The sequence below is a fragment of the Xylocopa sonorina genome, chromosome 7, assembly GCF_050948175.1.
Source record: "Xylocopa sonorina isolate GNS202 chromosome 7, iyXylSono1_principal, whole genome shotgun sequence".
NCBI classification, from domain to species: Eukaryota; Metazoa; Arthropoda; class Insecta; order Hymenoptera; family Apidae; genus Xylocopa; species Xylocopa sonorina.
In genome coordinates this window covers 4,608,212-4,631,457 of record NC_135199.1, presented here as the reverse complement: position 1 = coordinate 4,631,457, position 23,246 = coordinate 4,608,212, and the positions used below count along the sequence as shown (strand labels likewise).

The following is a 23,246-nucleotide window of genomic DNA, read 5'->3' as shown; positions in this document are numbered from 1 at the left end:
GCGGCGGCGGCGACGGCGGCGGCGACGGCGATGGGTACAGAGGGTTGAAGGCTGGTAAACCGACGGCACAGATGAGTACGTCACGCCGCGGTAGTAAACCCGATACGATTAGAGAGGAACGCTGATGCTGACGGGGCATCCCGGGGAGCCGTCAACACTACCTTCGTATTTTCAACCCCGCCCTCTTTCCATTATTCCTCGCCGACCGTTCCGTACGGATCCGATCGCTGCGCTCCGTCTCCTTTTCCTGGGCCACCTTCGACGATCGCCCTGCTATTGCGAGCGTAGTTACACGCTGCATTGGACACAGGCGGGATGAAACTGCCTTAATATCGGCCGATGCTCGTCAAGGTTAGCGGAACCGACGCGGCGGAGCTTTCGTTTTGTGGTTTCAGTGGACGTTGGTTTTTTTCCAGAGAAGTTTCAGTGGTCTCTTCGATACCCTAAAGCGATTGGTATCTAATGGAAATTGTTCCTTGGTAGTGATGGTAGAGGGGTTTATCGAAGGCAATTTTTTTAGTGGATTGTAATTGGTATTTTACTTGTTAGATGGTGATTTATTAGGAATGCGATGGGAGGATTGTGGTTGATTTATAGGTTGGAAGTAATTAGGAGTGACAAGTTAAAGATCAATTATATTAATAAATTTAAGGAAGTAAAAGTTTTCAGTGACGTATCCGTATAATCAGATGTGCACATATATCCGTAAGACCAAGTTTAGAGTCCTGTCTGACTAGGTACTGTCACGTTTCACTTTCATATTCCACGTTTACAGAATACCAGAATCGAGGAGAACTACGGATGGCCAATCATTACTACATTCTCTGCCAGTCTCTCTCGAGTCATTCATAAAATCATCGTGAAACACAATTGTCTAATATTTCTTTGTTCGTTTCTTTGTTCATTGCAGTAATAGACGACGACTAGAAAGTAATCTTCGTTCTTCTTTACTCGTACTTTACGAGTTCTTTTAAGAAGCAATTTTTCACGTGCGCGTTAATTATTTTACAGTAGCACACAGAACGAATTTGCAAGCTCGTTTCAGGTTGTTACGTAGCAACAATCGATGAGTTTGTTGTTATCAAATAAAAGCATAGTAGGACAAAGTGCAGTGACCGCAAGCTGTGTCTGGGTTTGGCGAGGGTGTTGCCGTTACGGGCCTCACGTTCCCGGAAGTAGGGACATGAGAATGTCCGGATGCAAGTTGTGAACGTGAGACCCCTAGGAGGCTAGACTCCAGCTTTCCTCGTGCGTCAAACTGTCGATGATTATTCGAGGCAGGAAGTCGAACAGGATTTTTTTCGCATGCATTACGACACTTTGAATTGCTTCTACGATTGCGCCGGCATTTCCATTATCTGAAATCGATGCCGTTCGTCAACTTATTCTTCCGCGTTCCTATATTTAGTATACTAAGAATTCGTCGTAACATTAATATTAACTGCTCCGCGAGCTCTACTCTCCTCTTTACAAATCTTCACGTTTAAGTTCCTCGGATTCTAAAAATATATTGAAAATCCTTGAGTGTTACAAAAATTTGTTTCAATTACAAACAGACTCGAAGAAATCCCTCGAGCACGCTCGATACCAACAAAAATCCTCGATAGACCAAAACAATATCAAAACGTGTAACATAAAGTACCGACGCTGAGACTACACTTGAACCGCTGAACGTACATTTCCTTTCAATCAAAACGAAACTCAACGCGGACATTTCCCCCTCATTCCTTATCGCTCTGATCTCCACCTGAGACCCAAGAAAATCCTCCACAGGAATCATCTCGGGTCGAAAAACCCGCGACAACCCCCGTGATCGCCGGAAGTGACGAGTCGATGGCGGTGGCGGTGGCTGCGGCCGAGTTTTCGGAGGTCAGTGCCGGAGGAGCGATTAAAGCATATCGAGCGTGTGTCAGGCCGGCGTGGCCGGGCCGCTATCGAAAATGCAAAGGGGGTTCTTCCGGCTGAGGGAAGCTACGGCTTCGTCCGCGGCCCCCGAGTACGTTTACCGAAAGTTCTCAGGCTCGACCTCCGCTCGGACACATCGGGAAGCACATCACGTAGACTTTAAGCCCTCCCTTATCTACGCGTCATCAAGAACCAACTTCCCTCTGTCTCTCTATCCGGCCTCTCCGTCTCCTTTTTCCCCGCCGTATCCCCGTTTCTCTACGCGCTCTCCCGTGTTTCTTCTGTGTACACACGCGTCCCGTGTAAAACCGTGGTACCCTCGGCGGTCCGCGCTTTTTCTGTCTCTCGCCCGTACCGCCTTCTCCCGATTTCTTTCTTTATCCTCGCTTGTCTCCTTCATTTTTTCCCTTCGTCTCGCGTACCCTATCCCCGCTCGTCCTTTACCTCCACCCTGGCCGGCGCGCACGGAGTACACATGCGCGCGACTCCGTGATTTACATCGCCGGATGTGCTGGGATAATTTAGTGGTTATCGTATTGTCTCTTCCCTCCCCCCTGTTCCTCCTCCGCCTCATCCACCGCAAAAGGTTTCTTCTACCGCTTCTCTCCGGCCTTTTTCCACGACGACCAGTCCCAGGGACTCGCCCGCTTTCTTCGCGGCCGCCATGGAAGGGTTTCATTGAGACACCGCCACGCCATGGACGAAATATTTTCCCGAAAACGTCGGGACCCTTTGCGGCTATGCTCGCGTGAATACGTTAGAGCCCCGACGAAAGGAAGATTTGCGTTTCCTTGCTGGTCGTCGCTGATTTCTGTCGGCAGATACGTTGAAGGGGGTTGTAGGACGTTACGATGTCGCGGCGGATGGTTTCGCGAGTCTCCGAATTTGCTTCTGGTGCTGTTGCAATCGATTCGCTGGCGAATTGTGTGATTAGGTATAAATTATTGTACGTATATGGCGAATAGAGCTGTTCTGCGATAACACTGCAAACAGTCCAAGTTAGGAGGCACCTATAAGTTCCATCGACGCCGTCCAAATCGTCGAATTTTCCCTCGTTATCGAGCCGGGCACCGGAAATGACATTTTCTTTTGTCGAAGCGGTACAAAAGCCCGGGCATCCGATAGCCAAAAGGGCCGCGAAAGAAAATTATGTCGAAACTGGAGCCGTAACATTAGGAGCATTGTATTGTAGCGCGAGGCTACGGCTCCCCGGGGAACGGGTAAGGGAGCGTTTGGTCCTTCTCCAGCTCACGTTCGCTCCTCCATATCGGCGCACACTCGGACACGGGGGGTGCCACACGGACGCGGCGCAATCGAGAGAGAAGCGCGGACGGGAATGGGACGTGCCCTCAGGTGGTGCTTCGGACCGGCAAATGAATTGTTTAATTGAATTAGCCGACGTACTTGAGCCTACCGCGCCCCCGCCGTCATAATTCCCCCGATGCCTGCTAATTGCCGCCTCTTTTCCGGGATTATTATGTATCGAACCGCTTCCGCGGCGCAGTTTCATTGGATTCCGATGCGTTCGGGGTGTTGACGAGCATCGAGGGCGAATCCCATGGATTTTGATGCTCGTTGACTGCGCCCTGATGAAACGTCGATTACCTTCCGAAATGTGTTACGAATTACTTTAGATTTGTTAGATAATTTTGTTATATTGGAGAGCAATTTTATTGCATATGATTCAAAGATGCTAGAATTAAGGGTTGCTGCGGTATAAGCTGGTTTTAAAAGGGGTCAGTAGGCTGTCTAATAGCGTAAGAGCAAGAAATTGTTTGACGTTCCAGATTGACTGTTCAAATAGAGGTTTGCTTCGAAAGTGATCGCTCGCTTGAATAATTGATGTGTCAAAATGTATTTATAGATCGACTGTCATAGTTTTATGCCGGATCTCGGCAAATAAACTAGGCTTCTCAGGGCAGACACTCTGCAATGGAAAAATTCTATAAATTAATTAGACGGCATTAAATTTAGTTACTATTATTCTATTTTAGTTTTCCAATCAAATCTGCTGACCTACACGTATCATCTTTTTTTCAAAAAATTATCACTCTGATATGTTTGACTCGTACGAGCCCCCCCCAATAATCGCTCACTCGATGTCTGACCAATGATGGACCGTTCCACTTAAAATATCCACATCGCGGATCATACAACCGGCTATACACGTTCTCTTGCAATTTCAATTGCAATAACAACATCTTGGAAGTGATACTACGTCTGCTAACACTGTCATCGCTCAGAATACAATATTACTCGATATTTGAAACCACAAAAACTAACCCAACATCCCTCGCGCACCGACAACCCCATTTCTCATCGAACAGCCCAGCCATGCCACAAATTCCCAGTCAACACCATCGTATTTTAAAAAGGACGAAGCCGCACCCCTTTCCATCCAAGCGTCTATCCATAATTCCCGTGGCGGCTAGAAATCGGCGTACGAAGAATCCAGCGGCGCCTCGATCGAAAGGATCGCCTCGATAACCTCGTCAGGGTCCGCTGCTGAATTATTGATGGCCGGCACTTAGCACGGTCGAGGCACGAGGATCCTTATGTGTCCAAAGGCGCGTTGCCACCCTTCAACGATATGGCTACGGATATAGCGGCGCGCTAGACGCAGGGCAAGAGGGCAGCCTCTATCCCGTGTCCCGTGGGAGCCGCGAGAGCCCCTGCCCCGGCCCCGTTCGCCCAATTTCAACAAATTTCACCGAAAGTTCCGCGTAATTTTATTTTCGCACGTCTTTGCAGAGACGTCGGCGCGCGGGGGTGGTTTTTCTCTCTGGACAGCCGCTTGCTTCTCTCGGGATACCTCTGGGGAGAGACGAACGCGGTGCCCTTGTCCGCTGCCCGTCTGTTCGCGGCCCACCGTCCCTTCGTTTCCTTTATCTTTGCACAATCAGCACCGGAAACCGTCTCTAATCGCACTTTGGCCCGCGTTCCGTGACCAAGCTCACCGTCGATCGCTGGAATCCTGTCGCGAGCGTTCCTCGAGCCTGTGGATTCGTTTCAACCTCTTTACTGACTGTCTTAACGTAAGATATCATTGAAATGAACTGTTGTAGAAAAGAAATAGTTGTTCGTACGACTAGTAAGTGCAGTGCAGTTTATAATTGTTAGGAAAGTATCTGCGGTAACAGTGATATAAAGATCTTTGTATAAAAATCAGTTGTCTTTCGTATCGATGTTTCTGTATAGTACACGTTGTATATAGAATCTCTCCGACGTTTGAGTGATAATTATGAACGGTAGCAAGTGTATTTGTTGGTGTTGAAATATGGTGGTCCCAATTTGGCGCGTGAATCACGTCGAATCGCGTTGACATTTGAAAGAGCGCAGAATTCCAGAAGAGATATAGCAAATATTTTTCCATTTATGTCTTCTTGGTATGTGTCAGTCAAAGTCTCAGACTCCTCGCTCGCAAAAGGTATCGTTCATTTCGTTGCATTAGCACACAACGAGCCGCGGTTAAGGCTGCAGATTTTTTTGCAATTCGAATGCAGGCAACAGTGTTACCTTGGAAGGTGTTAGAACTGTGAACTACGTTTAAAATGAGTTTCGAATAAAATAAGTACGCAGTTTTCAAGGATGAGTCACTTTGGTCTGACGCGACGTTCTAATCAACAACGCAAATGCATCGCGGTTGACAGCATAATTTGCATGATTGAAAAATAAAGCATCAACCGATCTGACATAAAGAAATTATAGTCATCGACTGAGCACGAGCAGAAGCGTTAAAAATATTGTGACAACGCAAATGTCACAACTGTATACATTGCAAAAGCTCAAATTAATTTTCGTACCGTTCACGTGTAATTTAAATGATTTGTCCACGTGTCAAGTATGCTTCCTCCTACTCCATACCGATTCGACGACGTCGAGAAAGAATATAACCCGCATGGAAATGACAGCCTTTCTCATTTCCACTTTCCAATTGATTATTAAAGACGTAGAGAATTTCTCTTCTATACACAATTAGCTGTACAATTACTGTACGATTACTGCATGATTGCTATGCAACGCGTGTAGGCGACTACAATAGAGACGTCTGACAATATATTGTAGCGTTTCACCTGGAAACAGGGGAAAAGTAACCTGAATTGCAGCTCATCTGGAGTATCACGAATAGAGGCAACAGCTTTATCGAGCTTCTTGCTTCGCGTTCGAATGATAAATTAACAAGAAATCAAATTCATGAATCTCAACGATCTAAATTAAAATTAAAAACGTACAGTGGGAGTTCGAAATCGACGGGTCGCCTGAAAATGATGCGTCGACCTCCGCCTTCGAATTTCGAACGCATTTTTGTCCAACTTGATAAACCGGGTCGTTCGTTGAAATTTACAAGCGTCAAGAGTATCGTTTCACAATTTTCCACGGGCAGACGGCTGGAAATTCAACAAGGGACGATCAGATCCGTCGAGGAGCCACCGTTTGACGTAACTCACGACGTACTGCCCGCATTTTAGTAAGCATCGTTGCATACCGTCCCGTATGCGATGCACGTAGAACGCTCGTTTCTGCATTCGCCGTCGTAAAAAGTCCGCGCGCGCGACCGTGTTCCTATCCCAAATTCCAACGGAACCCTTGAACCGATACGAGCAGTAAAAAAAATTCTGCGTTCGCTTATTGCCCGTCCGACAGGCTCGTTTCAACGGTAAAACGATGGAATTCCGTATTAACGAATGATACAGTGCAACGGTGCAGTCGCCGGACACTTCGAATGCATTTCGGTGCACCACGAATTTTAATAATACAGCGAATTTACGTTTACTGCTGTTACATGAAAGAATTCTATAAGCTTTCTCCTCTTTTGTGATTGTTTTAGTTGTTTCTACTAAATTCAATAATTTTTACTACTTTTTCCATTCTTCATTGGTCGATGGATAATTTTCATATCTTTTTATCAAACGATTGTGATTCGAGTGCAATTGGAGTTTCTTATTTAACAACGAATTTATTGTCCTGCACGTCGCAGTTCTCCACCAAACCGTTTCACAGCCGTGAACTGTAATTACGACTAATTACTCCATTAACTCTAATAACCGCAGCCAACTCGACTCAATGTTCTACAAAACTCTCGCAATTCCTCCCTCTTTCATACCTAACCGCTGCGATCTCCCATCACAAATAAACCCAATGAATACCTGCCCAGCCCAACCGAGCCACTTTGACACTCTTTAACTCTTACTCCACCATCGTTCCGTCAATCCAGCCCAGCAAACTCGAATCGCAACCCCATTCTCGATGGAACCTCGCCTCACCCCTCAGGTTGAAACTTTAAATTACCACTCGAGCTCCTCCGAACGCAGAAAAGAATTGCCTTGGGTGGCGTCGATATCAAATGAAATCTCCCCGTGTTTTCGGATTCGCGTTCTCGAGCCATCCGTCGCGTGCTTCCGCGGAGCAAAGGGTGGGGCATCCGTGATTGTCCCCGCGGGACCGGAAACGAGCGGAGCGTCGTCCCGCGCGAGTCTCTCGAGGGCGCGGGAACGGTGGAAAGTCGCGAGACGCTTGTAAAATGCGAAAACAAGACGGTGGCCGAACCGCTAGCCCCGGCTCCTTCCCTCTTTTCCCACTTTTCCCTGGCTCTTTACGACTTTCGAGAGCCGCGCGCGGAATAGACGGCCGTAATGGGGCCGCGTCGCGCGTCCCGGATGGCGTTCGCGCGATCAACGCGCAAAAGGGTTGGGACGGCGGTGCCGTCGTTTTACAGTCGTTAAGCGCGATAGCGGCCTAATAAAAATCCCATCTTGTTTGCAACCCTTCCGGCCGGCTAAATGGCGCGTTTAATTGGCGCGCGTTTCTTCGAACCGTTGATGCCCGTTTCTTCATTAATCGCTTGGGATTGGTGTCCTTGGCGTAGAATACTTCCTCTTTTACTTTTCAAAATCCCGTTCAATCGATGAAGTTGTTTCATTTATGGCGTATCGATAGCTCTGGCGATGCCCAGGATGGTTTAAAATTTGATTTAATTATGAGTTTGTATGCGTGGCGTTATCAAACTTCCATATCAATGTTACGAATAGATTATCCGCGCACCTTTTCGCTGGTGCTTATATATATGATCAATTACGCAATGAAATCTAACGACGAGGGGCACGTGTAAATATTCAGTTTTATGTGTGTCAAGGTGGTTGTTAAGGATCATTCAAGGCTCCAATTGGATTACCGCCCCATGTTTAATTCATTTGGCCGCGCCGGTGGCTCATAAAATTATGAAATTGCAACTTCGTCACTTTTACACCCGTAACAGCTCTTTAATACTGAACTGTGCTACGAGAACGTCTTCTAATTCCTTTTAAGTTGATCGCCAGCCAATGAATATTTACATACATCAAAATCAAATCGGAATGAGTCATAAATTCTTGCTAACTTTGAACCATCGTATTTTATCGCCCGGTCATTTTAATTAAATAACGCTACTTGCACGTGAATCGCATAATGATTGGAAGCACAATTTAATATCGTAGATCAATCTACGTTTCACCTTCGAAAACTATTATTGAATAAAATTACAGTCTCGAGAGATCCAACAACAGTCGAATCGTCGATTGTAAAATTCTCGGAAATTCGAGTAAACCAATCCAAAATTGAATTAATCGTTTCGATAACAATTTCACCTACTCCTGGGCCACCGCCATTTTCAACCCCCGCCACGATTAACGTCAAACCGACGCTCGCCTGTGCCAACGTGAATTCCGGGCGGTTGGAAATTTGGTCGGCGCACAGGTCGATCTGTACACGGGCAGACCTTTTCCTCCCTGGTTAACAAAAGGTTAATGACCGTGACTAGTAGAGGGAGGAACGGGTTTCGAATAATGCGGATTACCTTCCCATTGGTCAGCGTTTAATGTTTAAATGCAAAACCGGAATCGAGGGGCCGTCCACGGGGGCGTGGTTAATGTTACGTCGACATTCACCCAGATACATTCGGCTGGCATGTCAGCAAACACAGGCATGATAGCGTTTGAATAATGTATGCCGGGCCGAGCGGGTGGCCGCTTTTGCCGCGCGTTTGCTCTACGCTCGTGGCCGCTCATCGCCACGCCTATGACTACTGTCTAGCTGCGAATTATCCATAGCTCGTGGATGTAATTAGGTATTTCACTCGAACAGACGCCGATCTAAAATTGATTAATCACCCGTAGAAATGTAATAGAACTGTTTTAGGAAGAGTTGTGTAACTCTGTTGGACAAAATCTCTCTTTCAAAGTGAAATCCTATCTTTACAATTATCTCATCTCTTCGTATATCTATAATGCGTACTGGGATTTTCATAAAAAATTCAACGATGACAAGTATTTTGAATGTCTATCAGTTGAAAATCCTGTAGAATTCATCTTGTAGAATTTCCGCAGAAAGCGTAGCGTAGTTAATCACCTCTGGATCTAGGTCTGGATCTGAAACGTATACGCGCGATCGATTAACCTACATGAAGTTACCGTGGAATCGAAAAGAAACAGTCACCCTGGGGTGCTACGTACTCTAGGTCAATAGCTGTAACGCTGATTCCGGCAGAGCGACTAATTCGTTGCTGGCATATCAACTACGGGGAGTCCTTGCGGAAGGACTACGCGAAACGAATATCTTAAACTGCCAGCAAATAATATAATCGAATTTCGAATCGTGATCGGGGATTGTTTCGATTCTGAGCGCGTGGACGGTTACGCGTTTCAATTTGTCGTAAACTTGTAAAAACACGGAATTTTAAGAACGTTGCGAATTATCGCATTCTGTAAACATTGCGCAGGATTTACTCATCCTTTGCGCTGTATTTATGATACAGTAAAGCTACCATTTTATTTACAGTAAAGCTACCATTTTCTTATATCATATTAATATTTAAATAGATTCCTTGTAACGCTTGAATATCAGAAAATCAATACCAAAATAATTTTGAACAGCACATTTTCACAAAAAGATATCTCGTTGCAAAATTAAGGCTCGCACCTTTCGTTCTACGTCGACTATAAACGAACGTTTTGACACGATCGAAGTTGCGAGACAAAAAGAGGAATAAAAAAATGAAAGGAATTAGGTTTATCCACGCCATGAGATTCCTGCCCGTCTAACCTCCGCTTCTTTTCTCTATCTGTTACAGTATCCTCGAGCTGCGCAAGGAGAAGAGCAGAGACGCTGCCAGGTCTCGAAGGGGGAAGGAGAACTTCGAGTTCTACGAGTTAGCGAAAATGCTGCCATTACCGGCGGCTATTACCTCTCAGTTGGACAAAGCCTCTATAATAAGGCTAACCATCTCGTACCTCAAACTTCGGGAGTTCTCGGGTCACGGAGACCCGCCATGGAATCGGGATGGGCCACCGCCAAATAAATCTGGCAAAGGTAAGGAACTCATTATTAATCCATTGAAATCGCGTCATGCGAAATCTTTGACGAATTAATAAATATCGTCAAAGGAAAGAAAATTTTGCTAAAATTTTGCTATCATCGTAGCTCGTATCAGTTATTTCGATTATCTTGGAACTCGAAAAGAAAGATGATATTCACGGTACCAGGCATGAAGACATCAAAATTCCCAGCATCGATTCTGGATTTAATTAAATATTATCGACTGTTCAACGAACAGGAAAAACGCGATTATTGTCCCTGAGAAACAGATACTCCTTCAACCCTCCTTACGTCCACCAATCCCTCTCCTAACGCGACTGCAACGTGGAAACAACACAGATGATTGGACCCCCGCTTATTAGAAAGTGTATCTGCTGGTGATATCTGCTGATGGATCAGTATTTAACCCCGGTAGGGGAGTCGATTCGCTGTTGAAGATCGACGAGCATAAACTCGCGCGGTGAAATGTCCTATTCGGGGTGAAAGCCACGGGAGAAAGCGAAGCTTTTAACAAAACTAATCTGCCATCAGAACAACTAGTCAAACCATAGGAATATGAAATAATAAATTTCGTTTTCTCATGTTTCCCACTATTTACTTATAATTTTCTGTACGAGTCAATCGTCGTACGGTAGATCAGGCAATACAAATCGAACGGCAAATTCACCATTCGCTAAAATTACTTTACACGTTAAATAAATTTCATATTTATAATAATATTACTCGTCGTAAATCTTTTTTATTAAAAATATAAAGAATTCTAAGAGCAGTAAAAGCAATTTTCACAGCGTAAAATTAACTATATATACGAAATAGAACTACAAACAAGGAAGCTATTTTCACAAACGTTACCATTTAATCAGAGCACCGAGCAGACCGATCTCAGCAGCGTCTCAAATTAATTGCAACGGAGTCGCGCGCTTGAATCGGTCTTCCTATCGTCCGGTCCATCGCGACGAAGGGGGTGAGGGTGGAAGGTTGGACGTTGAATTTCGATGGAAATTCACGGTACACCGGTATCGAATTAACCGGACAAAGGTCTCCTTAAGAATTCGCGTAAGCGGACCGGCAATAGATCGAGCCCGGTGATATCCTTTATAACTGGAGAGTGACCACGCAGCCGGCACGAGATTCCCAGATACATAGTAATAGAGAATTGTCGGCTATAATCGAGCGATACCATCGCCATTGGCTTTCTTCATTTTCGTGGTTCATTTAACGGAAACGGGAGGGCCGGTCATCTTTTCGCCTGGACCAGAGGAACATTGAACCGCCAAAAGAGCTTCTTCGTACCAGTCAATGATCAGAAAGCCGACGGTTCGCGTGTGACACGAAATATCGTACACCTTTCGAATATAGATCCGTATTCTTCAACCCTTCGTAACAAACGTGCAAACATCCTGCCTCGTAACACAATTTCTATTCGATTCTACCACTAATAAAACAATCATCGATCCCAAAAGGAATAACACATAATCTTCCACGAATTCACCCCTTTTCCATCAATCCAATCGTCCAGCGATTCCACAATCGCCACAATGGACTCCAAAATTTCCCCCTAAAAGAGATCCTTCCCGGTTGTAACCTTAATCCACGCTCTTTCTGAAAAAAAATCGCTATCCCCCTTTTCCCATCAACCGTTCGCCACCTCGTTACGACGCGATCCCCCTGGTTCACCTAAAAATTCCACCTAGCCGAACGAATCCCCGCTGCAACGATGCGGAGGAGGAGGATAAAGAAGGTGGCGGTTGTCTGGCGAATTCACTTATTCATCGGCACTACTTTCGGCGAATCTGAGGAAGGGGTGCTCGAGTTGAGTTAATATTTGTCGTGGCGCTGGAGAGAGACAGACGAGAGAGGGTGAGAGGGTGGCGGGCTGGGCGGGCTGCATGTACATATAAAGCGGCAACGCGTAAAGGCTTAGGCGGGTGCACCACTACCTACATGGAAATCTAATCACAGCAACCCCTGCGCGGGGCCTCGCGTTACCAACCGCCAATGTAACTAAACTAACGAAATTGAGTTAGGCACCGTCCGCACATCGCTGCCGCAGCTCCTCGTCAAACTAAATCCACCGCGGCCGAGCTCACCCTCGCCGCATGTCACTGGCACACAACTGGAACGAAAGGCCTCTCGACTTAACGAAGTAAAATGCGTTAAAGATTTCCAGACACGTCGGTTGATTTATTTCCTTTCTTCCCTGTCCGCTCGTTCGGGGGAGGGTAGCAAACTGGCTACGTTTTATCTTTTCCCTTTCTTTTACTTTTTTCAGACGGGAGACGGGTGTCTTTGCGCTTCGTTTGAAGAGGGTGGGAAAGGTATAGCTCCGTTAAAGCACGAAGGTTGGCGTGTAATTGTTGAATACGTGGTATTAACTATTTTGTAGTCGTTTCACACCGAGATTCAATTGCTTCACTCGTTTCAAACAATAACACAAAGACACGAGAGAAACCTGTAGATGGTAATTTCACTTACCAACAGCTCTGATACAGCTCTGTCTCGTTTCCAGTAATAGCAGCCAAAAGTTGGCAAAGCGATCTGAATTGTCGGAGCACATTCTAAATAGAGTGCGTTTTAAAACCTTTGGTCATCACGGAATAGCGAGTGGAATTTTCAATTGATTTTTACACTCCTTGCCTTTCTACAAACCCTTGCGATTTATCTTTTATAATTATTATTACGGAGTGCACAGAACTTAATCCACCCTTTGCTTCGAGAATCGATTCCTTAACGTCGAAACGAAGTTTCGTGCAATAACAAAAGTCGATCGATGCATCGTTCGTTCAACACTCGTCGCCGTGGAAGAATAACGCATTACCAAGGTTGATCTTCGCTAAATTGATCGCGCCGGGAGCGCAGATATTTTTCCATCATCCCCAAGGAAATATCCGCGAGCCAATGTGCCGAACAATCGAACAAATCATCCCCTTAGATATTTATCAAAATATTGTGACGGCCAGGTAACTCCTCTCGAAGGAAAATTAATCTTCCGCCTCCAAATACCGCTCCATCAAATATTACGCAGAAAAATGGACCTTCTTTATCAGAATTCTTCCTTTTCTTCGGAAATCTCGTACTCTCGCTGCGTGACAACGTTCCGTTGCAACAGTTCGTTCGCTCCCTCTGAAGCAACCCTATCGGTTCCACGAATACCAAGGTATCCCACGTTTCCACATATACGAACGTGCGCGAGCCAAAATCAAGGGAGCCCGATCGGTAAAAGTTTAATCAATATTCACGGATCGTCGTCGGAACGAAACGAAACCAAACGAGACGAACCCGTCCGCGGTGTCGTGGGTACGAAGGAAACGCTTTCGTCAGACCGGCGAAAGTCCGGCCGGATTATTCGGGGATCCGGCTCCGAAATATCAGAACGAACTTGTTAACCGAATAGCGAGAGCCAGAGGCTGATCAATCCGACCAGTTAGCTCGGCCACTTGGACTCGTTCCTCGGCTCCGTTGGGGCTTACCAGATTAAGCGGTTCGCGTCGAGTTTGATCGAGTCTTCTAAGTCTTTCATTACTACGTCCTGGCTGCGGAGCGGGTGGCTGGGTTTATTATTACGGGCAAGAACCAGGAGCGTCTTGTTTGTTAAACGAGGGGAGAGAAAGAAGACGCAAAGGGGTCACCGGTGGCACGGTTAGAAACGCTATCTTCGATAGGGGTTTCGGACGTAGAGTGAGTCATAATGGTCAGAATAAACCGTAGGTAGCGAGAGAACGGTGGACGTCAATCAATTCGCTCGAGCAAACGTCTTTATTAACTCTTTGCCGAGCCGCTGGCTAGGATTCTTCGATGAGGGATCATCGGGGAGACTTTTGGATAGCCGTAGTGGTGGTAGATGGTATTAGAATTAGGATAATGTGAGAATTGAGGGATTCTTAGGGTCATAAGGGTATATTTAGCTCGTTTCGCTTTTGGAGAGTTTTTTTTTTAGTTTATGTTTTATTTTTTCGACACGGTTCTCTAATTTCGGAAATAACGTTGTAAAATGGGTTACGTCGAGAGCGGACGGTTTTCAGGTTGAGGTGATGGCTCTTCGTACAAAATAGATGTGCATAAATTTTCCAACGAGGAATCGTTTGTGACGAAACAGTTGTTTGTCAAGTGAAGGATTCATAGAAAATAGATTCACATAAATCTTGTAAGGAAGAATTTTTCGCGATGAGACAATTGTTTGTCGAGTTGACGTAATTTTTTTAAACAAGGTTTATGTCAGAAAATGATCGAGAGGATGATCGAGAGGGAGCCCCATGGAATTTTGATTTATCGAGTTCCGTTTGTTCATTACTATTCATCGTCCGCGATATGCTCGGCAATATGCAATTTGACGCTAGGCGGCGAATACAAATTTATCGCTAACACACATATCGTCGCCGTATTAACTATGGATCTGTCATATTCTTTACGGAAGCGTCTATATTTAGCCGATGAAAAATAGAATAATAAAATCCCTTTGAACTAGGCGGTCGAATCGAAGATCCGCGTATTCGTCGGGGTGTTCAATAATGCAGAATTCACGTACACGATGGGAATATTTCTGATTCCAGGTGCAAATCGAGTGAGGTCATCAGCATCCATTGCGCTGGACCATTTCGACGTACATCAAGGCACCCACATACTTCAAGTAGGTGTACAATATTGTTGAGATATTTTAGTCGTGCTCAAAACACATATAAAAACAACGAAACATTAAGAGAACTTTGATTTTTTTCTATTACCATCCTATTCTAAATACGTAACTACATTGAGAGAAATAAATCCAACGAAGATACCAACGTAGCATCCCGACATCCAACAGCGGGGGTTGAAACTGATCACTTGGATAACAGGGATGCTACGATGGTCTCAGCGTCGAGATGGGAGGAGGAAACTAAAGTAAAAAAAAAACGGGAGATAGAAACAGCCTGGAAAGCGATTGCACCCATATTTTTCGTTTCAGTCGCTGGACGGGTTCGCGATGGCGGTCGCCGCTGATGGACGGTTCCTGTACATATCCGAGACCGTCTCAATTTACCTTGGACTCTCACAGGTGAGTAGGTGCAGCTCTCTCGCAGTACGTTCCCTTTACGAATCGTCGTTGTAAGCGTGACTCGCTCTCGGGGATGTTGATGGAAGCTAGACCAGGAGGAGTCTAAGGTGAACCTATAGCCGGTGAAAGGGGGATAGAAAGTGAGGAAGGGAGGAAAGCGGTGCGCGTCGCAGGGTGGGAAAGCCAGAAGACGTACGAACGAACGAACGAACGAAGCTGGGGCGTAGAAGAGATAGGTGGTAGTTCTGGGGTGGGTGAAATGAAGCGGAAGACATATAAGACACAGGCATGCACGTGAGGCTGGCACGTATAAGCGAGCCGGAAGGGCAAAGATAGCAGCATAGCAAGGGAACACGGTCCGTAAGGAAAGGAAAAAAAAAGAGGAGAGGAGAGAAGTTCGATGAAGAGGAGAGGAAGGGTAGAGGCGAAGGCGGTGGCGCGAGCGGAGGTGGCCACGGCGAACGGCGAAAAGAAGACAGGAGAGAGAGAGAGACAGAGAGAGAAGGGAAAAAGAAACGAGCCAGGCTGTATGGTAGCGTGGCTGTGAAAAGAGGAGGTGGATAAGGACGAAGGAGAGAGAGAGAGGAGGAGGTCAAGGGAGGAAAAGAGGAGAAGGTTGTATGAGTTGGCGGCCATACTGGCTGGCACCAAGCATGATATAGACGAGAGGGAAGGGTGGGTGGTTGGGGGCGGGGGTGGTCGCATGCGGCTCACGTAGCCTCTGCACGGCGGCGTGTTCGCCATTCCTAATGCTCTGCCGGTGAAGGTAGATGGAGAAAAGAGAGAGACAGAGAGACTGTGAGAGGAATAGCTACCAGAGAGGGAAAAGGGAGTGGAACGGAGAAACGGAGGAACAGAGATCGACAGAGAGAGGTAGACGAAAGAAGAGAGATAGATAGATAGAGAGAAAGAGAGAGAGAGGGGGAGAGAGAGAGAGGAACAGGAGGTGTACGGGAGGTGACCGGTGTACCAGCTCGGTTCTGCGAGACTCGTGGAGCAATCAATAGGGTGTTTCGGGGATTCGGGAAACCGGCGCCGACGTTGCCACAAACATGGCCGCCGTGGCAGCCCCTGCGTTCCGGAGGTACGTTTCTTCTTACGAGAGAGAACCGGCCAGCGGAATGCGTAGCCAGAAGAAGACGTTGTTTCCGCCGTGGATATGGAAATCGTTTCGCGTCTACTCTTCGAATCCTCGCGCAGGAATGGTACTGCGTTTTTAGGTACCCTCCTTTCCTTCGCTCGTAAACTGCACCCCCGCGAGGAAGGTAATACGGTTCCATGGCATTCTGCTTGGTACGTTAACGATCTTCGAGTCTGGTTAGCGAGGTTGATTTTTAATGGGTCTGTTGGTCTCCTCTGTTGGCTGGGTTACGAGGGTACTGGTTTTAGTATTATTATTATTCCGTCGAGAAGTTCGATTGAAATTAAAGTTTCCGCGCGCGATGAAATTGACTCCGCCGCTTTCTCTCTCCCTCTCTCTCTCTTCTCTCTCCGTCTTTCACACAGTTGGTTAAGAACTTCCCCCGATTGGAAACTGTGCCCCTCTGAGCTAGTAATCTACCTCGCGGGATTTACATACTCTTACGTGCTTTGTCTTTGCGCGAGCTCCGGGAATCTTGGAATTGAAGGGTAAATCGACGTGTCGGGATTACGCGTGTTTCGATAAGTCCATAGGATCTATAGAGAGAATGCATTAAAGGTAATAATTATTATACGATCAAAAAAGGGACGATAGCTGATAAAATAAAAAGCGTCCTATTATATAGAATACATTTGTACGTATTTACATAACATTAAATAGTGGGAACGCGATACCAGTAAAAAGAAGACATCGTTTAGCTTCCCGTTTCTATTTGCAATGGTCAATATTCCGTTCCCACTTTCACATACAGTTCCAATAAATTGTCAAAGCATTGCTGATATTCAAACAAGCGTCATATGAAGAGAAGAACAATGCTATCGATACAATATCTTCCTCTACTTCGAACCCATTAGAAGAAGTTTAAACAGCCACGTCATAGCATCCACCACATGTCAATTCGATTAAGACTTCAAAGTATAGTTTTTGAGAAACATAACAAAGAATATTATTGGGGAGGATTATACTGTCGGAAAAGTTTCCCAATTCTTAAGAGAAAATTAATCTCAAAAAACGGTAGCCATTCGCGCCGTACGAAAGAAGGCTGGTTCGGTCACGTCGAAGCAGTTTTTCGTGGAAACTATCATATTAAGACCCGCAGAGTTTCCCTGCAGTGTCGCCTCGAGAAAGCTGTTCCCGTCTGCAGTTTTTCCACTAATTAAGTCACCTTTCTGTAACTTGTCAAGGAAACTATTCAAACACACATTTTTCCTCTAAAGTCACGTTCACTTCGTATTCGAACGTATTTTCAAAAAAAATCGTGCAATTATTTCAAACGTAATTACGATATTTTGCAAAAGATACAGAATATATCTAAGAACCAGATCTTTGTTAAATGATAATTGTATGAGTTACACTGCGAGCAAGTTTAACGAGCTTCCCACTTTTCGAACCAATCTATTCTAATTTTAATTCTAATCTTTCGATTCCAGGTAGAAATGACGGGATCAAGCGTTTTCGATTACGTTCATCAGCAAGACCACGTGGAAGTCGCGGAACAATTGGGCCTCGGGCTGACTTCGAGCAGCTCTTCCGGTCCTCACTCGTCCAGCTCTGGGCTGGCATCGCCGAGTAGCGCGGCGTCCGAAGAACACGGTTCGTCTTCCACTGCGAATCCCGACGGTGAGTCCTTCGTAATGTCATTTTTCGCATGGTTCTCGTCGAGTGAACGAGCCGCGATGAGATCATTCGCGTCCAGATCGTTCGTTGATAAACTTTGAGCAGCCGTTAAAGAATTTTGGGCAGATCTGTCGTTCTTGATAGAGTAAGAAGCTGGAGACGTTAAAAGGCAGCGACAGATGTCTGGCCTTTGTTCCGCGATAATTTTGTCATCTTATTTAAATTTTTATTAGCTTGTCTCGAAGACTTCTTGTATACATATGCGCACGTAGATGGATGGTTATTTATTTGTTGGTTTTCATTGAATTGCAGTATCCTCGGTAATGTCGTTATCAGCGACTAGTGTTTACAAAGGGTACGATCGAGCGTTCTGCGTCCGGATGAAATCCACATTAACGAAAAGGGGTTGCCACTTTAAATCTTCTGGTTATAGGGTAAGCATCGTTTCTTTTAGTAAATCGTACAGTTTCTTGAAATAATACAATGAGGGACAGTGTGTTTTTTTTTATAATATTAGAGAGAAAGGTACACTCTTGTGATTCACTTTGCTATCGTGTACTGTGTATTCTCGACTCCATCATTGTGGTGTTTCATGAATCAATCGCGTTCAATCAACGAAACCACAGGTGTTAATAAATGATTATGAATTCAGGTCGTGTTGTTGCTGTGCCGTTTGAGACCGCAGTATACGTTTAGCCATACAAGAAAGTCCGCGCCACCGTTGATAGGCATGGTCGGCCTGGCGATCGCACTTCCTCCGCCGAGTGTGCACGAAATTCGCCTCGAGGCGGACATGTTCGTCACGCGAATCAGCTTCGATTTTCGGATAGCACATTGCGAGCCTAGGTGAGCATCACGAACGGCGATGACCATTTTCAACCTGTTCCATCAGACTTTCGATCGAATCCATAGCCATTTTTAAATGTTTATCTACTTCATATGAACAATATACAATAATATGTTCCGCTTTTATGTCGATTTATAGAGTATCCGAATTATTAGATTATACAGCCGACGAATTAACGGGGAAAAATCTTTATACGTTGTGCCATGGGGAAGACGCGAATCGTCTTCGAAAATCTCACATTGATTGTAAGTACTTTTACCGATTTCCTTTATTAATGATACCAACGAAACGGTGGTCGTTGTTTTATCGGGACGATTTATTTGTTTCAGTGATTAACAAGGGCCAAGTGTTGACACATTATTACAGGCTGATGAACAAAAGCGGAGGGTACACGTGGCTGCAAACGTGCGCCACCGTCGTGTGCAATTCGAAGAACGCCGAGGAACAAAATATCATCTGTGTCAATTATGTTATAAGGTAATAAAATTAAACGCTCCGTTTCAGAAGCATTTTCTAGCGATAAATATAACTCTAAGTTTTCAAACATCGACAGGCAATAATCATGAAATATAAGAAACTGGAATTACCCTTTCTTTCAGCGGTCGTGAATACGAAAATTTAATCATGGACTGTTGTCAACTGGAAGAAGGTGTCATGGGTGTCAAGCGAGAGGATGCTGCTGGAAACGATCCAGAGAATGGATCGCCGGACGCTGATAGAGGAGGTACAGATCATAAAATATTTTACTTCAAACGTTTCCAAATTGTCCAGTATGTCCTGCGCTAATGATAATTAAAGTCTTTATATTCGCCAATAATCAATCCTCTCCATAGTTAAACTGTTGTTATAACATATTGCAGAAGGAAGAAATCACGGCGGGCCATCTAATCAGCACCAGGAGCACCCACACAGGTCGCCACCGGAAGATCGAGAGGACACCCGCGGCTCTGAGAGCGAGAAACGGGGCAGTCGACACCACGACAACATAGCTCAGTTGCAACAAGAACCGCAAACGGCTGTTGGAAATATCAGCACGCTGGTGGTAAAATTGCGCGGTCACAAGCGGAAGTTGCACGCGGAGGACGATAGCAGTTCCAACGAGGAGGAGGACGAGGAGGACGATGCAGCGGTGAAAGCGACGAGTAACGAGAAAACCCACGCTCTGAGTCCAGCACCATCAAACCATTCCATTTCAGGAGGCGAGCAACAAGTATTATGCTCGACCAGTCCGAAATCGAGACGCGTCGAGGATAGAACAAGCAACGCCGACAGTACCGGCACCTCCGTGAAAGATCTGGAGCAGGCGATGTCCAAGCATCTGCCTGTACAAAGTCTGAATAAATCCCATTCACCGACCTTGCATCAGCCCACGGATTTCAGTACCGACGCGTTACTGAAACAGCAACAGCAGAGGAGCACGATACAGTGGATCGGTGCGCATCATCACTTGGGCCATCTAAGCCCACAACAGTCGTCCACCGCGCCATTACCAGCATCCGCGCTTCTGCGACAATTGTACGCCAACAGGGAGAGCGTGATACGGGCCAACGTTCACGGGATCACGTCAAGCGGTACCACGAGAACCCCCTCTTCCGGTGGGACCTACTACGCTGGGGACACGACACCCAGTGGCCCGCTACCTACTCCGCCTGGCTCGGAAGGGTCCAGTACCTATGGCGAACATCAGTTTGTATTAGCGACGCACAATCAGAAAGGTGCCACCGGAACTAGTTGCGCGGAAGCGTTCACCAGCCTGGTCTCCTCCTATTCCACCGCTGGTGGTTACACGGTTGACTATCACTCGGCCATGACACCACCGTCGTCCGTTTCGCCGAGGGACAAGCAACAGCAACAACAACAGCAACAGCTTCATCCGGTGAACGTGATAAGCAGCTACGAGGGCTCGTCCGCTTACACTGACCCTGTGTTACGACATCAGTACGAACCGGCGCAACCGTTGCCTTTGAAACCGCAAGTGTACTCGGCCGCGGTTCATCCAAGCGCGTTGGACGCTGCCGCAGCATACGCCTCGGCTGGGTTAAGCGAGCAGGCGCAATTTTACCATCACCCGGCGGCCGGTGCTGGTTTCCACATTTACCATCCGACGAACAAGTCGACGACGAACGGTTGGTACAGTTCGACGTCCTAGTGGCGTGCGCCGGCACGCGAGAGACGTGTACTTAAGTAACTGAAAATTCTGAGCCCAAAGCCCCCCCCCCCCCCCCCCATCCCCCCTACATGCATATCAGTGATATTCGTATTTCACCCCCGCATCCTCTGTACACCGATTCTCACCCCTTTCTCCTTTCATCTGAACATTTTCTTCGTTCTCGTTTCATTTCGTTCTCTTCCGTTCGCTTTTTTTTGTAGTAAAGGGTACCGATGTAGGTAAGTTGAAAGCACCCTGGCGTTTTTCGGGGATCCAAAACTCTCTCAGACGCGTGTACACTTAGTACCCTGTACTATATTTCCTTCTTTACTTTCACGCATCCTTTCTATACCATATTCCAAGTTAGTCTCTCCTTTCTTTCTTTTTTTATTTTTCATTCTAGTGTCTTTTTTCCATTTCCAGGCGTTCTCCCTCTCATCCCCTCGAACCCAGCGATCGTACGCGCGCATACGATGTGCCAATTGAACTTGTAAAAAATCGCTGCTCTCTATTCTCGACTATGTAGAACGACTTATTGTAATATAACAGAATAAATTATTATGTATGTTGACATTTTCGGAGATATTCGCGCGAGTAAACGGAGGGTAGGAATTTCTTAAAGAAAAAAAAAAGGGGAAAAAACGAGGGAAAGAAAAAGGAAGGGAGGGGAAAAGATGAGACAGAGTATATTCAGTGCAAACGCTCAAAGGGCAAACACGGTGAAACTCGACGACGTGGCGGCTAATTGATTTGCGTAATTAGTCGTCAAGCGTGACGCGAGAACGGCGCACGGATGGATATGGTACACGGAGAAACGAACAAAGGGTTTAATCAGCGTTGTTGCTGTGACGAAAGAATAAAAGACGCTGGCGTGATTGTTGGCGTTAAATTTACTCGAGAAAGCCGTACTTGTCGTAAATTTTTTATACTTGTAACATTTTGTTGCGTAAATAATGACTTTAGTGAAGTCGACAGTGCAATCGTTACACGTTTTTTAGCGTTAATTTAAGAAGATCGGATAGAGAGGAATAATGTTTACCTTTTTGCTTATAACGTAAATGAAACGAACGTTGTTTTTGTACGAACGTGGAAAAGAGAGAAAGTGAGCGAGTGAGTGATTAAAAGAGAGAGCGAGAAAGAGAGAGAGAGAGAAAGAAAGTATGTAACATTTCACGAAGGAAATCGCTATCTCTATTAATATAGAAAAGCGTTTTAACATTGTTAACTTATTTCATTAGTTGTTCGGTTACCTTATCGGTCGTTCTGAAACAGAGTCGCGTTAACTTTTTATCGGTCAAATTCCGGCGTTCGTTTACCGATAACATCGTTCAATACATATCAATTTGTCTGATAACGATAAATCACTGCCTTACTGATTATATATAAAAATAATTCTAGTTACACAACGAAATGAACGCAAGAAAAAAAAAAGTTAGGCTCTTTGCTTTATAAAAAAAATACAAATTAAATATATGCACAGCGCATTCTTTGTAAAGAAACATGGTACATATATGTTGCTAGAGGTAGCGAGTTCTTTCAGAGAGATTATTATGTTTTGTTGTAAATTGATGAATTGTTTTTTGACGAGTACACGTGTAAATACAATTTTATGTGCTGTAAGATTCACCTGTTGAATATTTCTATTCATAATTTCTTGGAACATTTCTACGAAATTTATTTTCGTTGAAGAAACATTGTAAGGCAGTGACTTAAGCATTAAAATATATGCATAATGTCTCCATCTTGGTAAAACGAAACCTTATAATTCAGTACAGTTTTCACCTGTGTGATTTTTAAAAGAAGAAAAGAATAACCATCTACGATTAATAAGGCTAACAGTACAATAATTAATGTCGCAAAATTCTAGCAAAATCCATCATTCTACTGGTTTCATTGGATTTAAAAGGCAACAATATGCGATACATTATAAAAATTCGATTTTGTTGAATTCGTTTCTTGTTTATACTTCTGTTCACAACTTAGGTTTAAAATACATACACAAGTTATATTGTTTTATTATTATTATATTTTGTAAATTTCATTTCATCCTCTGTAATTAACATTTATCTTGGTAATTTAAATTACTCTATGTATATACTTGGAACAGTGTGTATAGAAAAAAAATTCTAATAATAGAAAGTACTTAAAATTGGATGAGAATCAGCTTTTGCCAAATAGCGATGTTCCGCGTATAAATACAACAAAT

General features: G+C 45.1%; 1 protein-coding gene across 5 annotated transcripts in view; it reads left to right on the top strand.

Annotated features, from left to right (window-relative positions):
• LOC143425440 (protein trachealess-like) overlaps nucleotides 1-22,797 on the top strand; it is a 122,527-nt gene extending 99,730 nt beyond the window's left edge. For all 5 annotated transcript variants that reach the window (XM_076898217.1, XM_076898216.1, XM_076898215.1 and 2 more), the window contains 10 exons: nucleotides 10,010-10,248; nucleotides 14,805-14,881; nucleotides 15,197-15,286; nucleotides 17,858-18,047; nucleotides 18,357-18,478; nucleotides 18,697-18,890; nucleotides 19,030-19,136; nucleotides 19,221-19,368; nucleotides 19,491-19,615; nucleotides 19,752-22,797. In XM_076898217.1, the coding sequence (XP_076754332.1) occupies nucleotides 10,010-10,248; nucleotides 14,805-14,881; nucleotides 15,197-15,286; nucleotides 17,858-18,047; nucleotides 18,357-18,478; nucleotides 18,697-18,890; nucleotides 19,030-19,136; nucleotides 19,221-19,368; nucleotides 19,491-19,615; nucleotides 19,752-21,040 (2,581 nt within the window). In that variant the 3' untranslated portion in view covers nucleotides 21,041-22,797. The remainder of the gene's footprint in view (nucleotides 1-10,009; nucleotides 10,249-14,804; nucleotides 14,882-15,196; nucleotides 15,287-17,857; nucleotides 18,048-18,356; nucleotides 18,479-18,696; nucleotides 18,891-19,029; nucleotides 19,137-19,220; nucleotides 19,369-19,490; nucleotides 19,616-19,751) is intronic.
• Nucleotides 22,798-23,246: the final 449 nt, after the last annotated feature.